The sequence below is a fragment of the Chroicocephalus ridibundus genome, chromosome 1, assembly GCF_963924245.1.
Source record: "Chroicocephalus ridibundus chromosome 1, bChrRid1.1, whole genome shotgun sequence".
NCBI lineage: Eukaryota > Metazoa > Chordata > Aves > Charadriiformes > Laridae > Chroicocephalus > Chroicocephalus ridibundus.
Genome location: NC_086284.1, coordinates 66,096,420 through 66,115,171, shown reverse-complemented (window position 1 = coordinate 66,115,171; position 18,752 = coordinate 66,096,420). Strand labels below are relative to the sequence as shown.

The 18,752-nt window shown below is 36.6% G+C and overlaps 1 protein-coding gene across 5 annotated transcripts in view; it reads right to left on the bottom strand.

Moving 5' to 3' along the window:
• The window catches only part of MYO16 (myosin XVI), a 406,659-nt gene that overhangs the window by 86,720 nt on the left and 301,187 nt on the right, over nucleotides 1-18,752 (bottom strand). For all 5 annotated transcript variants that reach the window (XM_063337500.1, XM_063337484.1, XM_063337493.1 and 2 more), the window contains exons 24-27: nucleotides 13,458-13,533; nucleotides 10,542-10,717; nucleotides 6,145-6,225; nucleotides 5,689-5,894 (exon numbers count right to left, since the gene is read on the bottom strand). In XM_063337500.1, coding sequence (XP_063193570.1) covers nucleotides 5,689-5,894; nucleotides 6,145-6,225; nucleotides 10,542-10,717; nucleotides 13,458-13,533 — 539 coding nt within the window. The remainder of the gene's footprint in view (nucleotides 1-5,688; nucleotides 5,895-6,144; nucleotides 6,226-10,541; nucleotides 10,718-13,457; nucleotides 13,534-18,752) is intronic.

The following is an 18,752-nucleotide window of genomic DNA, read 5'->3' as shown; positions in this document are numbered from 1 at the left end:
ATTCCAAATGGCTTTTACATGTCTTCCTTGAGCACCAAGTGAGGTGAATGACACAAAAGTCAGCCAGGATCCATTTTATTAATTGATGCAAAGAGATTAGGTTCTAGATATTAAGCCTGTACAACCAGGCTCTGTCTGTGCCCCAGAGAGTTTCTGAGCCCTATTGTTCTACACTGGTAATAGAGCACACGCTGATACTCACTTTCTTGCCGTTGCACTGAATACCATAAACATAACAAATAACTATGTTCCTACTACAGAACTTTGTGTATATCTCGGGTGGAATTATCTTCATTTTAAATAAGATATCAAAATGCTAAATGCTGGAAAGAAACAGCCATCTACAGACAGTTCCTAATTCTATGGTTATTTTACTGTTTTCTTCCAGGAAAAGGATATTTGAGGATACTTTGCCTGTGTGTACAATTTGGGCTGCAAATTGGAAACTGAACTCTTCACGATGTTGTTTGTGCCACTGGTTTGACTGAAAAGTAAAGCTAGAATTTCAAAATCTAGCCCACTGAGAACGATTCTGAAGATATTAATGCAAAATATATGGGTAATCTTTTCCAAGAGTCTAGAATGCATGTTACTGAAGGCTTTCTATTTTAAAGATAACGTAAAAACTGTTTTCTGTCTCTCTACTCAAAGAGCTTTAGAAACTGAGCCAACACTGCAGGCAAATTCAGCAGAAACACTGCAGCTAGAGTTGGCAAATCCACTGAAATCACATATATCATTTCATAATTATATTGGTGCTGCCTGTTTTTACAGCATTTAATAGCATCTGACCTTATTAATTCCCATTTTTATTATATATTCATTGACAGTAACTGTCACAGCTTCCACTTAAGAACCAGAATTTCCACAAGATTTCTTTTCTGATCAACGAACTTTGGTGATTGAGGGGTTCACCTAGCAGTTGTCAACTTTTACTTTAATAATACAGAAGCAGAACCAGTAAATCCAAAAAGGACAGCAATAGAAATAATGATTAAGCTTTGTAGCCCAGGAAGAAGTGCTCTTGCAAGATATGACCTTTCCTTAGCTACTGTCTTTCTTTAGCCATCATAAGAGTTCAAATGTGACTCATAAATATATGCTAGAGACCAGTCATATTGATCCCTAATTAGATATTAATATAATTGTATTCAAAATTATCCAATTAAGAAAGCAATAGTACTGTCTGTATTACTGATAAAATATCCTAATTTTTCCGATATTCTATCCCTTCACCACAAAGGCCCCTAATTCAAACAGTCTGTCTTTTTATTAGCCAGCAAAACACAAGGTTTTTAATTTTTTCATTAATTACTTTTTTTAACTCTGACCACATTACCTATATGATAAGGAAGACCTGAAAAGTAAATGCATGAAAACTGCAGGGAGGGTGGAGGAGAGTAGCAATGCACTGTCTTTTGAGAATTGAAGTTGGGATCTGGGCCACAATTTCTCTTTGATTTTGCCCAGTGCTTTCAGACCTACCATTAATATCCTTTACTTCCCAAGCCAGGTAAACCAGGGAGAACCGCACAGTACCTTCAGCTCTAGAAAAACGAGATTTCCTTGCATCACTACATTAAACACTGCAGCTGAGCTAAACCAAGCTGTGAACCACAGAGCTGCATTCACTGAAACTCAGCCCACCAGAAGGACTCCAAGACACAAACTGAAGGTGAAAATCTTACAGGTATGGGTAAACCTCTCACAGGCACCCATCTGGGGATACATTTTGCCAACTCTAAGTCTTGTCATTCTTGGGTCACACTTATCAACTGTATCAGGATAGCAGGATATCTTGGGTTTTACATCTGTAGGTGTATTTTCCCACCTTTGGGGCCACACGGTCAAATTGCTCGTTAGCATGACTCAAACGGGGAGGAAACTCTCCTTTTCAAAAGAGAAAACCTGCATGAAAATCAAGAGTCCCTACTAGTGTTTAGCATTTACAAACAAGGACACAGCAGAGCATGACAGAATAAAGCAAAAATTACTTATCTTTCCATTTCTTACAAAACATTCAAGATAAAATTAAGGTGTAGGCAAATTTCATTATTCTCAGGTGCATCCATCATTGAGTTAAGAGACAGAAACTATCTATTTTTTCTTTCCCTCTCTGTGTTTTTATGTTGTCAGCTGTCAACATCTTTCTCCCCAGAGTAATGGAGAGTACTTCCTTTGCCCCTTGAGGCAAGCCATGGGGGACCTAAACTGTTTCAGCCCAGTAACAGCACTTGGTAAGAGCATTCACTTCATCTTTCTTTGTATTTTGTGATTCTTTTCCTTTTGTTTTGTGATTTTTCTGCTCCCCCCACCTCAATATAATCAGTATAAATTAAGCAAATACACTTATTCCCTATTAAAAAAAAAAATAAATCCAAAAATGAAAATACAAGAACATCATCCTCACTCACTGTGATAGAGCTGTATTTTATCCCTGGGCTTCTGAGTATGATGGCTCCTTCTGGATGTGAAAATACCACAGAAAGTGGAGGACCTATCCGCTGGTATATATTTCTATACTCAAAGGTAATCAGCAAGCCTTCATTGTCTTTCAGATCCTACTCCTGCTCATGTTCCTTCCTTAATCATAAGGTTTTAACTAAGCCTCTGACTATCCATTTCTATCTAGAGCAGTATTTTTTCTGTTTTGTTTTGGTTTTTTTTTTTGTTCTTGGTTCCAGGGTAGCTCAGAACAGTTTGTTCACATACACACCAGTATCACTGTGACCTGTTGTGAACGCAAGTTCTCAGAACTGACATTTTATATGTTTGTATGTTATTTCCATTGGTTTGGGATTGAGAGACCCTAAGTAAAATTTAAGCTGATGTAATTTTTTCTGTCTTTTGCAACTTGAAGAACAACAACCAGTACCTCAGAAAGAGAGGTTTAGACTCTCGTGCAGCATCCTGACTGTTCTGCAAGAAGCAGCTCTTCAAAAGCCATCGCACTCTGTGCCCATGCTCAAAGTCTGCCCGAATGCATACCAGTGCAACCATTGCTGTAGGGGCTGGAAATCACAAACCATTCTGAACCATGCAAAGGAAGTACAAGAGCCATGATAGAGAAAAAATAATTGCAGGAACAGAGAAGATACTATTTTCCTAAGTATTAGAACACTAGAAATACTGGTTTGACACCACAGGAGATAAAAAATTGAAAGGTGAGGAAGTCTATCAACTTCAGGTCTATAAGCATATATGGAATCTGACAAAATCATTTCTTATTCCAACCAATGAATAGCAGGACAAGACCAGAGTTAGGCTGAACAGCCAACAAAGCAAATCCAAGAACACCGCCAAAACTAATTATCCAGTTTCCAAAGCATCCTGTCCGGTCACTCAGGTAATATAGAGATGTAGTACAAATGACGGTTTTTAGAAGACTTTTTGAAAAGGTACCTCATAATCTCTGAATTCAATAACTCTTTACTCTTTCTTACCTGTAGTCTATTGGCTAAAAAAATACAGTATTAAGAATCGTCGGTACTTTTGAAGTGTAACCTAATACTACCATTTCGACTTAAAAATTTTGCACTTTTCATCCAAAACTAGAACAAATAGCCACACGCTTGTACTATTTGAAAAGACTGAATGTCCTTCAATACACTGAACGTGAACATGAAAGTTAACTGGTCATGGTGAGTAAAGTGAAGAATTCGCATATTCTACTGTTCAAAGTAAGATAAGATAAGCTTTGGCCTGTGTGATGGGAATGGCTCCTGTAAAAAGCCTTACAACACTGACAGTTTCTTTCAGAAAGACCTCTGTGTTCCTATTTGTACACAAATTTAAAAACCAGGAGCATCAAGACATGTACGCAGAGTGATTATTGCTAACTTCTGAGTACGTATATTCACAGGGAATATTATAAAATGGACTTCATTTTCAGTGACACCATGTGAGCCCCACCACTGTTAAATTCATTTGATGTGTAATAATACAATTACTAGGACCTGGTGCAAATAAGTAAAAAGACAGGGGCTCAGCTACAAAGAACCTATAAAGATAATTTATTGTGGAGGAAAAAGGGATAAAGATGGACAGTAACAAAACCAGAACACTTTAAAATAATAGCATAAACGTCGCTGGCATCATATTGTTGGGTTTCATTGCTATTCTTGTTTTACTGTCATCACTGCAAATAAATATTAATTGTAAGATAACAGACATCCTCTAGACTTTTAGGTAAAAATTTGCCTTTAGGACGTACTTGAGGGAGCGGAGGAAAAAGACTGAAATTATATTTGAATCTTCAAACATTCTTTTATATATTTTAAAATAAAGTTTCTGCAAAAAAGACAATGTGCCAGACTCATGCCTATATTGTTAGAGTGAACATGCATGGTACCATTCTCTGGCACTGAAGCCAACTGAGTGAAATGACCTTTGTACATATGGATACTCTCTTTTATCCTTAAAAGACAGCAGCTCCCTCCGCACTGTCCATCAGGAATGGTCCCAGGCCTGTGCTAAACCCCAACCTGCATTTGGGAATTGCAGTGAGAAAAGGTACGTGGCAAGGACCAAATCCTTGCCAGGAACCATTGTAAGGATTTCACAGTAGAAAAGACTGTGGTTTTGTGGTCGTGTAATAGTCCCTTGAAATGTTCAATTCAGTAATACAGAGATTGTCCCTATCACTTCTGAGTATGAAAACAGCCTGCTTTTCCAAATCTCCCATTATTGCATCTTCTCTTCAACCAGCCTGCAATTCTGGATTCACGCTGCAGGATGAACATTGCGGAAGGACAGAAATGGCTTACCGTTGAAATGTGGGATTATAAACTCCTGTTCTGCTACACTTTTTGAATATTTACAGAATTGCCAGAGAGAATATGATCCTTTCTAAGCAATAATTTAACATCCACAACTTTTTCCAAGAAGGCAGGTGAGAGTTTGGATGTGCGTAAACAGCTGATATTCCCATGCTGTTTTTCACAAGTGAAATAATACATAGGCCAGACCATGACTGCTTGGTATATCAGTCAAGGGTGAGAACATGCAGAAAGGAGGAATGTGTGTGGAGCGCACGAGGGTGCTAACTGAACATCTCTTGGACAAGATGGTGCTCTTTCTTTGCTGCAGCATTTGAGAATGTAAGTGAGCCAAAACCCTAAAACTGAATTGGGGGTGGGGGAAGAGAGTTTGCCTTCAGCCAGATGCAGTGACATATATATTTTTGTCTTTTCACATTAATTCAAAATTTCTAACAACAATAATAAAAATGGTGTTGTGGTATAGGCATTAACAACTTATCACCATGCAGAAACAAATTCTAGCATATGAAATATTGAACCCATGACACCTACACCGATAAACTTGAAAAATCAGACTATTTCTCCTTCTGCTTTTTAATTACCTGGAGACAGCACGCAATATTTTGTATTTTATAAATCATGTAAATAACATAAATTGTAAAAATAGAACTATTATTTTGTGAAGTTATAGTTTTAAAATTGAATATGTTTTGCTGATGATCTTTATAGATGTATTTCCACAAAGTTCATGATTCCTTCAACTATAAAATGACAAGCGTACACCCCTTGCTGGCAGACATGATTTTTCTCTGAAGAAAGCCTGACAGACTTATCAACAAAACAACCCTGCAAGCACTACCAGAACATGACAGAAGGTACTGTACTGTAGGTAAGATAAAAGTTTTTTATGAAACTTAAAAGAATTTACCTTGACAAGAAGTCTGTGAAAGAGAGACGTATTGGATATCCATGCCGTATGATTTTGACCATGTCTAGGACACCAATATACTGCAGCTGAGCAGACACATAAAAATTGTCAAAAGTATCTGGCAACTTGGAGTTATTAGGCTTTATACAATGAACAGAATGTGGCGTGCAGTTCTGCAGCTTCCCAATAATATCTGTGAGTGATTTCTGTGAGAAAAAAAAACCCAAACAGTTATCAATCATTATTGTGCAGCAAAGACAATTGCTCAACACGTATGCTCCTCCTAAGTTTTCAACATCATTTTCTGAAAAGGCTTGACCTGGCCATGCAAGTGGCTTTCTCAAGCATATGATTTTTCTTTCTTCTATTGCAATCTGTAGAGACTAATCCTCCCTTTAAAACATTTTTGTTTGTTTTTTTACCCAGTAAATTTCTGTCCAGAAGATGTTTACTCACCCTGAGCTGTATTGCCACAGTGGTTGGGCCGCCCCGTTCCAGTCTCTGAAGGAATGAGGATGTTCCTTTCTTTTTCAACAGCTGTGGGGGAGAAAAGCACACAAATAGTAACTTTATCTCAGGATGGACAGTAAACCTTCATTTTCATTGTAACGCAGTTTACTTAAAAGGCAAACATTTATACAAATAGTATCTCATAGGCAACGATTTCAATTTCAGAAAGAATTGAGAAAGTGGATAAATACCCTCAAGTATCTGCAGAGCCATGACTGGCAAGAGTTTTGATTTCAAAAGCAGCCATATACCATTGGAATGATAAAATACCTTTTCCAAATAACTGATCTGGAATTTTATTTCAGAAGCAGGACTTGTGCAGTTAGTATCTCATAAATTTGCCTATAAGTAGCATAATTCTGTAATAGTCTGAAAAGGTTTTTTATGTCTTTGGCAGGTGCTTAAGTGAGTAAATGTAAGCATACATCATTAAAAAAATCTTGAAGGTGAAACAATAATATTAATATTTTAAAACCCTTCTCTTATCTTCCTGCACATGTGAACACATTTAACCTTTTTTCTTTTATTTTTTAACCCATTTTCACCCATTAGAGACATACATTATCAATACCTTCATATTAGAACCAATGTTATCCTATACATCAGAGTTGTAAGCGGGGAACAAATTTATTTTTTACTGTTCTACTTTCTATCTTTGAGACTAAAATGGCAGTAATCATCCTAAAAGTGGTCCCAGAAATTAGGGGGTTATGTTAAACTTTCTACAGGTAGGCTGGCAAAATTATCACATTCCAGAATTTGGCCAAGCTCTTAGATTCAAACCTCTGTATCAATGACAGCCTTTTCACCTCTGACTTTTCCATTGCCTTTCTCCAGTCCACTTACCCCATAAAACTCTCTTCCTATCAAGTCAGCATGTTCTGGCTTACTGTCTTTTTCCAGTTGCATCAAAAAAGTGTACATTTTCTCAGCTTGGCCCACACAAGCCAAATTCCATCACAAATATTGCAGTGCAAGCTATTCTCTACTCACTATGCTAAACTTTGGAGCTCTTTTTTATTTCAAATCTCACTTACTAGGATACAATAAGATTTTAAAAGCTAATTCATCCCCAACTTCACAACAAAAAGAAGTAAAAGAGATCTGCTTGCTCCAGGTCTTCTCATAAAAAGAACCACTAGCATGCCAGCGACACTTCTCAGTTACAAGTTTACAAAATGATTCAGTCATATAACTAAAATAAGAGTTTTCTCCACTCGATAAATAATGCACTCGACCCTTTCTACCAACAGATTAAGTCACTAGTTCAAGACCATTTCCAGAGCTAGCGGAACAGCCAGGAACAACGCTTTGGATGATAAAATTCCTGCCTGCTGTCCTGTGTTGCGTACTTCTTCCTATGGGAAAGAAGTGTTTGGTTCAGAATGAGGGAGAGAAAAGAAAGAAAACACAGCAAAGGCAAAAAATGAATTTAATTTAAACACTACAAACTTGGATATCTTCAGCTATGGGCTAAGGAACAAGACTACATCACTGAAGCCGTACTTCTTTATTACTTTCTAAGTATATTATGTTGGAAAGTTTTATGCTGGAAAATCTTGTACTTTAACCTATGGGGAAAAAAATACATATATGTAACTTTGTAATCTCTGTTATGAACCTAAAACCTCCTCCTAAAAAAAAAATCTCACTTTACCCACAGAATATTTCAAATTTTTAACCAGAAGACATACCAAAAGCTTTGCAATAGATGAGTTCTTCAACTCACAGGCAATGAAGCAAAGTGGTCATAAAGAGAAACAACATAAAGTCAATGGAAAGAAAAGACTTCTGTTTGTGATGTGCATTCATGTGACCAGATGTCTGCTGTATGAACTCTGAAACCCACCGATTCTTCTAAAGGAATCGAGGGGAAGGCAACAGGGCCAAAGTAGGCCAACTACGGAAAGATTACAGAAAAACAAGGAAGCAGGAGCTGATGTGAGCAAAAGAAATTAGTGAGAGTATCAATGAAGATATATTCTATTTTATTTGAAAAAGGGACACAGTCTTCGTAAGTCACAGAGACCTGAGCTGGCATCCCCAAATTCCTGTGACTCCTTATGTGCTCCAAAATTCTGGCCAGCTATTAGATCTGTTCATGTCTATCTTAGGATGGATGCACTGTTCTCTTGGACCTTACTTCAAGTAGACTGGTGAAATCAAAGAGGTAGACCATTCTTATCTGTGACAACATGCACGAAATCAAGGAAGGAGTCATTTATGGAAAGGTAAACAGGTAGATACATAGCCATACAAAGAGAAATCTATAATTATATAACCTAGCAAGTCACTAGCACTGCAGATGACAAGCTGAAAGGGGAGAGGAATCACAACAAACTCACATCTGACCTCTGAAAGTGTCTACTTCTCTTCTCTGGATATGGTAGAGTCTAGATGACTACCCTCAGGATAAACTCCCAATAAAAATGCAGTGGCTATGATTTTCCAACATACAGTCATTTTAATTCTAAGCTGGTAAGAAAATGACACCTACATTGCATTTCCAATTACAATAACAACAAAACAACAAAACCAACATTATTCCAGCCCATGACGGTGGATTTTCAAGGCTATACTGGAACAGGGAAGAAATTCTTTGGGACAGCACAGTTATAGATGTGGGTTTGATCCACAAAATAATTTAAGCACTTACCTACTTCCAGCTCCTGCGTCAGGTGCCTATTCGAAAATACTGTCTCTTTTTTGCCACTGGAACAGCTTAGATACCTGAAGTTCTGCCTCTGTCCTGCAGGGCAGCACAGCACCTTGCTCAAATTAGGCCAACTTAGTACCTACAAACTAAGTGGTGTTCTGTCTCACCTGCACAGCTCTTCTCAAAGCCTACCTTTGAGAAGCCAAGCCATCCTTGTCTCTGTGGGCAGTTGAAGGATGAAGTTCTTCCCACCTTCCACCTAATACCTAAAAGTTTAGAGCATTTTCACTGAATCTGGAATTTCTGACTTATTTTATCACGCTTCCCAAAGGAATTTGAATATGTCTTCTATCTCTCAAGAGAGTAACTCCAGGTTAAAAACTATTCTGGACTGGTCAAAAACCTCATAGTTTCAGAGATCCCAGCTGTGTAGTGTTTCCCACTGGCTTGATTAGGCTTCTAACTTAGACGTGCTTTTCATACTTCCTTCCATGTACGGGACTAGGATCTTTTTCACAGCCTTAGGAAGCTTCCTCTAGGAAGCTGTTACTATAGTGGAAAGGCACCTAAAGGCACCTTGTGATGCCTCAGCTGTTTGCTATGTATAGCCTTAAACCAACACCGTTCACTTCAAGTTAAGTTTTTCCACTGAGTTTACTGACAAGAACAGTAGACAGGAATTATGCCACTATCAGCAGGGGGGCTATAAGGAAAGTCCCATTGCTATTCTATGGATGTACTTGTATAAAGCTTTCCACAATGACACATGAGAGCAGGCTCCTTAATCCCATGACAGAATCAATTTTATGCAGCTGTAAGCCAAAAATAGAGTCGTTAGATTCAAGAAGCCTGGAGAGGCAGCTGATGTATTGTGAGAACTGCTTGCTTCTTTTCTAGAAGAAGGAGGAATTCCAAAGCTCTGTCAAGAATGGACTCAGCAAATCATGTTATTTCTCCTCAAAGGAGAGATGTTCCACGTGACATGAACAAGTAATTTTCTGATAGCCTCCCAAGTTTCCCCCAGCTGTTCTGGTTTTGGTGGTTGTTTTTTTTTTTAACTTTTTTGGCTGACAGATAGCAAAAGAGACAAGTTCAGAAATGGGAGAGCTTGATTTGATTTCAAATTGACTGGGAAAATTTACATGCAAGTAACCATTTAAAATAACAATGCTTGCCAAAATGTACAGGGTTTACCTTCATACAAACCCACACAAACTGTCTTTTGCAAATGAGAAATCTTGTCAGGTTAACACAATAAAGGCTCTGAGGTTTTATTTTTATGCTTCCTGTGTCTTAATTCACTTAACTGTTCATCATAAAGTCACCCAAGGAGATAAAACAAAGAAGTGTTCCTATACAGCCAAAAATCAGTAAGACTGCATCCACTGCTAAGCCCTGGAACCAGAAAATCATGGAATGATTCAGGCTTGAAGGGACATCATCACCTTGCCCAACCTTCTGCTCAGAGTGTCCAAGAAACAGGTTTTTGAATCAGCATTATTAGAGTTAGTAAATTATAACCTCTTAGTTCTCACTATTGCTTTAGTGTTGGTATTAAGTACTAAATTATTTTAATAGTTTAATGACTACAGAGAATGAAGCCAAGAACAAAGACCTTTCAGAAATGACAGAGTAACTGAGAAAAATCTTCAAGGAGCAAAGAGCAGAAAGAATCCTAAATTGTTACCTTGCTGAGCTCAATATATTTCTTTGCTTCTCCACTTGCACAGGCTACAGATGGTTTTTTACTCAGCAAAGCCGCTTTACACCCTTTGATTTTAAGTGAACGATATGGAGGAACAAGTGATCCAGTTTGTGTCAGCTTGGACTGGAACAATTGATTGATGACTACATTTTCACTGGCTGGGAAAAAAAAGAAGAAATTAACGCATGACGATAAAATACAAGTTAGAAAATTATATATATATGGTATTTGGAAGTAAAAAGATATACAGTAGGAGTTAGAATTAAATAATTAAACTTAAAACAAGTGGACAAAGCAATAAGCTATTATACAATGTTAGTTATCAAAGAGCACTTAATATCTAAGGATGTTAGCCATCAGTAACACTATTTTAAACATATTCAGGTCCTGTTTTGAACAAAACAGGGCAAACCCCCAAACCTTTCTGTGTTGTCTAAACTTAATTACTTATGTGATAATCACTTCTGAATTTTCTTCCACTACAGACTCCCAATGTATCCATCTATTAAAGTAATATAAGAGATGCATTCTGCACAACATTTATCTAACATGCAGTATTTAGAAATGATCAAGGCACTTGACAGAAATAAATTATAGAAACTCACTGCACCAAAGAAAAAGAATTATATAAAACACAATATAGGAAAAGATGAAAAAAAAAGGCAAGGCAAGGTGAAGGACAGAACTGTAGCAAGCTGGGCTCATATTTCTCTACATCAGGACTACAACTTCCAAACATTTACAGAAAAATGACAATGCCATACATAAGTTTGATGCAGTGGTGATAATTAGTACAAAACAAATACACTTCCAAGATGTGTTCTTAAAAATAAAAATCTGAGTTTCAAAACAGATAGGAAACTTTATACTCATTTCAGTCAAATTATCCTTTATGCATTTATGGTCATGGACTTATTAAGATGAACATGGTAATTACATGCTGCTTGTATTGTCACAGCACCAATAAGCAATAAAATCTGTTGTGTGATATATCCTTAACCATCATTAATTTTGATTAATTTTTTATAACTGGCATTATTAGAAACTGGAATTATGATCACACCCATCATGTGAATAAAACAAACAAAAAAACAGAAGGATGAATGGGATAAGCATCATAAATAATGTCATTACGTTTAGCATAGCAGGTAGAAATCCTCAGTTTGCTCTTTATTAGCTGTCTAAAGGTATTTTACTAGATGCTTAAAGGCAATAGATTTGCTTCCCTTTTTCTGTGGAGATTACTATTCCTTACTTAACAGGAATAATAAAATTACGAGGAAGACAGTAAAGCAGATACTTGAAACAATTTCAGCACAATCAGCGGACATAATAAACCTCCATATTTTTAAAATATGGATAAATGTAATAAGTAACATTAGGAAAGGCATTAAAATTATGTCCTTCAAATTAAAAAGATAAAACCTACATCAATAATCTCTCCTGATTTATTTGTCGGACAGGTACGTTCCCCGTTCTTACACATATATGCAAATTACTTTAATGTTGTTAGCATATTTTATAGGTTTTGATTAAATAAATTAAATTCAATGAAAATCAAAGGAAGCATGCGCTTAAAGTATACCTCTACATAATTTATGAAACTGACCCTAAAGGAAATACGTCACTGATAATCAATAGGTTTTAAGCCTAAATCGCTTAAAAAAGAAGGAACGTAGCCCTTAAATGACTTACACACTTGTAAATATTCTGCCTTTAGAATTTTTCCATTAGCTACGTTTGTTATTATTATGACTTCTTAATTACGTATACACACACTCTCAGCATATCAACCATTTTACATCCAATCCAATCCTCTATTCTTCCCTTTTAACAGTCGCATAGCCAATTACACAAAATAGCAATGAAAGTGCAAAAGGAGGCTATGGGAGAGAATGGAAGAATGCTCTCTCTTGTAGAACATACTGGAAGTTGCCATACCTTCTTATACTCTTTGGCAGATTATCATGCAAATTCCAAGTAGTGAAAACTGGAATGTCTCTAAAACTATAATCAATACAATTATATTCAAGATCAATTCTTCCATTTCTTTCTTCATCCTTAATGTACACTGTTTGCCTTTAAAATGCATCAATTATTTTACTAGTGAGTTTAGCTAATTCCACGGCAAAATTGCTGAAAAACTACACTGTAACAGCAGGGCTGATTTGGAAGACAAATGTGACCTCCAAAAGACCCCTATTTCTACGGAAAGAAATATAAGCATATAATATGTTAAGTGAAAGACTCTGCAGTGGTTGGAGAAAAGACAAATAACATCTCAGGATACACTGACATTTCCCGGAGGAAAATGTTTTGCTTTTCTTCACAGAAACGGTAAATGATAGAGGTTTTAAATAATCTAATTATGAATCATTAATTAATAAACTGGGATGCATTATTATTAGGCATAATTATACAATATGCATATGGAAACGTATTTGATTTTGTATTTCAATGGACATTTGTATCTATTCACTGAAAAACATAAGAACGCCCACAAGTTCCTGCTTTTAGAAAGGTACTCAAGCAGTGAAGTGCATCCCACTGCGGTCTCTATGATTTTGGGAGCCTTATTTCCTCTCCCTGTTTTCTGGGGTTTATTTTTGTTTTAATTCATACTCAATGATTTCCTCAAGTCACACTCATCGATCACACTATGCCTTCTTGTTCTTTACAGTACATCACATGATGAAGATGCTTTATGTTCATGAATTCTAAAAGCTTTCTAAATTAGAGCACATTTCAAACAACGTGTACATACTTCAAGAAGATGAGGGTAACTTTTTTTTTGCTGGAAATAAAATATATGTACATTTCTCTTAAAACTAAAATTAAAATTAAAGTCATAATATCGTGATTATTAACAACAACGCAACCACAAAACCATTTACTTACTTTTCATTACAAATATGAGATTCTGTGAAAGGGAATCTTTATTTTTTTCTATCGCACCAGCAATTTCGTAAGTAACCTATAATAAAATATTGTGACATCATTAGTAATGACCAATGCATCTTTTAAAAATCTTACAGCAGTAAAATGGAACTATGGGGTTTTTCCACTCAACAGTTAAAGGCTGGCACCAAGTAGAGTCTTTTGTTCTTTTCTTAGTGCCAACAATACGAACCAGAAGAACTGGTTGTTGAACACTGTGTGTCTCTGCAAGCATACAGAAATTTCATCAGACTGATTCTAAAACATTTCCACAATGCAAGACTTTGAATCAAAAGTGTAATGTAGAGTAGAAGACAGTGACCTAAATATCAATTTCCCTGTAGGTTGGGTGAGTTGCTCCCACATCACAGATCTCCTTGTCAAGGAGAAACTGTCCACACTGACCATGACAAAACACTCATGGAGCAATCTGAGTCCCAGCTCACACTCAAGGAACGTTCCAGACATTTATACGTCATTTGGAGGCAAGTTCAGTCTATAGGTTATGTATAAATCCCATTTACCTTTCCAATAGCTAGGCACATAAGGATCTTGGATCACCTTAGTTGCCTGATGTCATAATTTCGAGAACACGCAATTGGATTGTCACTCCACCTGTCATCGAACTGCAGGTAAACTCTAACACATGCGGTGGGCACTCTGAGAAGTGAGCAAAACGCAATGCTCTCGCCAGTGTTCCTTACAGTACATCCAAAATGAGGAAATATGACCAAACCCATCCCAGGAGACACTGTGTTGAAAAGCAGCACTAAGAACAAAAAGCAGTCACTGAGTCTGGGTTGTTTTTTTTTTTTTACCTTTTATGGGGATGGAAAACAAACAACTAGTTAATTTACAGGCTTTAGATATAAACAGGTCTGCCTTGCACAGTAGTAGAACCCAAAGGGAATTTTTAAGTTAAAAAGGAAGAAAATTATAGATTGTAGTACCTCCAGGGTTAGGCTGACATTTAATGAGAACTTCTTAGAATACAGTTTGGTTTTGTTTACCTTGGTACCATGTTTCTATCTAAAGCCTTTTTAAAGTTTTTTATTGGATCTCTATCCTAAGCGCCTTAGATATTTGCAGAAATTTTATCCTTGTATATTTAATAAAGCTGTAAATATATAATTAAGATTAGTAATACTAATCAGTGCATTAATTTTGTTTTCCATTGAGTCATTTGACAATTAAGTTATGTTATCTTACTCATGAAAGAGATTATGTGACTTGGATGTGTATAATCTGGTATAGTTAGTAATTGTCAAATGATGTAATTAGTGTGGCATCTGACACGGAAAAGGTATAACAATAGAATTACCTTCTTTTCCATGACAGATGCAACATTATATAATTTTCTAATCGCATCTCCTAAGAACATACAACACAGTTAGCGAACTATTAGAATAATTTAAGTATACTATTAAATGCTTTTAGTGTACTTAAAGTAAATGTTCTACCATACTGGCCCATAAAAGATAATTAACAGAACTTATTTGACAAATCTATAATGCCAGTTCCTAATTGAATGTCTCAGGCTTTGACTAAATTAGAAGAAGAGAGTGAGTATTGGTGGGAAGAGTAGGTAAGTATAGCAGTGGGAGATACTATATTATGATTAAGTGCCTAGACTGAAACAGGGAGAAGCTTCAGTACCGGTGCTGGTACAATACATCACCAACTTCTAGAACTATACTCGTAAGACATTTCTCATATCACATAAAATACATAAAAAAGTTAAAAAGTTAGCAGGATTCCCCTTTATGAAGAAATTGCTAACTCTCTAACAGTCTTCCCATAGACTTGGTAAATTAATTCACTGCCAAAAGACACGAAAACTGACTCAATGAAATGGCACTCTAGGGTTCCATATTCATTGCCGGTCCCACAGAAGAGAAAAAGGAAGAAGTGCTCTTCTAGCTGCCAACTTTGTTAATTTAATCCTGCCCTCATCAGAGATGCCAACCTACACAGCACTTTGCCTAAAGCACATATATTTCCCTCAGTTTTCTTCCACTGAGTTTCTTAAGTAAACCTGGCCAAAATTCTGCACTGACTGGCACTCAAGCACAATGGATAGTTATTCTGAGGAGAACAAAAACAAACAAATATGATTCAGACAGGAAATGTGCACTTGCTTAGATCATGGTTCTGGTATTATACTCCTTATTCTCACTTCTATTTATTGCAACTGTTTGCTCTATCTTGCTTTACATGATGAACACTTTGGTGTAGACAGCAGGTAAACCTACGTGGCCGTGTTCAGCAAAGGAAATAAGATCTTTAGATATTATCTGAACTAGTTGAAATATTTTATTAAAAAAAGAAAATAGTGTGCAGATCCACACTGCATTTTATTTCATTAGAACAGATTAAAACAAGAAAGGGACTGGATTTGCTTTCCTTCTTGATTTAAATTCAGAAAGAAAGAGAGATTAACCTAAGCACAGTGGTAGTGGGGCAGGCCAAATGTTCATCTAGTCCTGGATATTTAGGAAAAAATATTGAGGAATACATCCACTCTCCCTCCCACCAGTTCTCCTCTCAGCTTCCGGGCTTCTGCCCATTAGGGAGCTCTTGACCTGCAGGCTGTATCTCATCTTTGTGTTTAATATCTCTGGACTGACATTTCCTCCACGAGTCTCCATTATTAATTATTAACATTTTCAGCATCTATAAAACTCTGTGGCAAGGAGTTTCACTAGTTACTAGCTATGTGAAAAAAATACTTAATTTTATTTGTTTTGAACCTGTTTTCTGGTCATTTAAGTGGACATAGCTGGTTTTAATGTTACAAGAACTAGAAGATACAAATAAGAGGTAAAAAAAACACCACAGGAAAACAGGAGGCTCACAGAACAAATGTGCACAGAGCTAACTTTGGGAACCGCACATTCCTCTTATCTTCTTACATACTCTTGCCTCTTTGATTCATTAATCATCGTGCCGCCACTCCATTGTACATCTTCTCTCAGAAATGTCTATTCTGAATTGAAGTATCCCCTCTTATAATGGCTGAATTTTGTAAGGGACTTTATCTAAGTTTGTTAGATTTCCCAATATACTTTACCAACAGGGCCACCGTTACACATGATTTTCATCAATTCTTCAAATACTTTTGTTTTGTAAATAGTTCTCATATCTTGTGATAGGTCAAAAGTACTCATGGTTAACGGCAGATCCAGCAGGAGCCTGAAACAAGCTAGGAAATTGCCACCTGGAACGTTAAGGTTGATTTGGCTTAGTTAAGAGGGAAAATTTTACTATTTTAATAACAACACATAACTCAGAAACTCAGTTTTGCATGTGTTGTTAAATTTAGTTAACAAGAAAATAACCAGTTCATACAGTTAAAGACAAATTTTTGAGAAAATGTCCAAGGATAATTCCAATGCACAGCGGGTCACTTGCAGTTCTTACTTTTCTGCCAGTACTTCAGTGTGAGTGGTATCATTTAAAAGCTTGAATGTGCCATTTTTTTCAGGATCACTGGGCTTCTCAGCCTCCCAAAACAAGTCTTGTTTACCAACGAGTGAAACAAATAATTTCATATAGTCTGTAAAGTCTTATTCTAACACTGTGGTAGAAACAGTAGCATATTGAAACCAGCAAATATTTACAAACAAAATAGAAGGGTGGGGGGAAGTGTTCTATTATATTCTCCTGTAAGTGGAAGTCCAAAATCAAGTCTACTTAAAGAAAGAAAGAGAGAGAAAGGGGGAGAAAAAGCATGACTATCTTGTCTGCGTGAAGAAAAGAGAATCTTTGTCAAGTAACCTTTATAGGCTTTGGTATAGCTTAGACTAGACTGATTTGATTGTTATGTCTGGGGATTCAGCCTGGGGAAAAAATAGAGAAAATGAAAGCATCCTTATTGATTAATCCATCTCCTTTTGTCTTTTGATTTAGAGGTTCAGTTTCAGAGTCTGCCTGGGATATACAAGGCATTTCAGAGAAGACTGCCTTGCTGAAGGTGAGCTGACAGCTGAGAGGTATTTTTGAAATGCACATAGCTGAGAAATGGAACAGACATTGATCTGCACTTAAAGGACATTATGTGCACTGGTTTATAGAGCAAAGAAGCTGGTCTTTTGATCTGATCAGTTTATTACAGTACTATAAGTCAAAACAGTGGCAAGGCAAACAACGGGAAGGGGCTTATCTGATTTGTAAATTCAAGTATATATTTAAACTGCAGAAAGCTTAAATTGTAATGACATATTATTCAGATTACATGAACAATGGGTAAATAGCTCATTATCTCGAACATCAGTATGTTGAATACCACTATTAGGTAAAGCTGTGTCTCTTGGCATTGTGCTAAGACAATATATTTCTGATTTACTTATTGATATGTTAATTCTTCCATAAAGTTAAAAAAAAGAACTTTAAGTCCTCAAGAAAGTTTCGTGATGGAATGTTATTCTTCAAAAATCATGACTATCAGTGAGGCTGACAGTTCAGAGATGTAATTCATGTGAAGTGCTTCGTTACACGAGAGCCTACTATGTAAATATTAATGTTATCAATAAAAGTGCCTAGAAATTCAGTATTACACATTCTTAGTATAGTTTCAGTTGATGGACGGATGCATTGGTCAACTGCACACAGAAAACACTTCGCTTCCTCAAGGCAAGCTTGCAGCATGGTATCGGCGTGCCTCTGCTCTCACAGCGCTGCCAGGCAGACAGCCGAGAATACCCACATTCATGTCGGGCATCAGAAACAAAGCAATGCCCCAGATAAACAGAATTTTTCCAGAAGAGATCAGACTGCCAGTGTTCGGGGAAATGTGTTAAACAACCTTCAGTAAAGCCTTCCACTAGGATTTTTTTTTTTTCCCCAGTCATACAAAACCTAAATCATTCTTTTCTACCTTCTGCCTGAACAGAACAGATAAGCTTTTTGTCTTATAGCACTCAGATACCAAGACATTAAATCGCTCTTAGAAGAGACTCATAATGTGTAAAGGCATTGTAGGATTCTGCTCAGCTGCAAAATTAAAACTGGGAGATAAAGTAAAATACTTGATATGATCAAGTACTAATGCTCACAGTGGCCTTTGCTGAGCATATGTTCATACAGTTAACAACTGTATCATATCGCTCATGCAGAAAAAGACAGATTCAGTGCTGTGCAGGCATAATAGTAAAAGTCAAGAGTAATGAATAAAAAGTTGTTTTCCTTCTTCCACAGGATCACGTTGTCACATTTGTGTAATACAGCATTCTCTCTCAGCTCCCACTGAAAAATCTC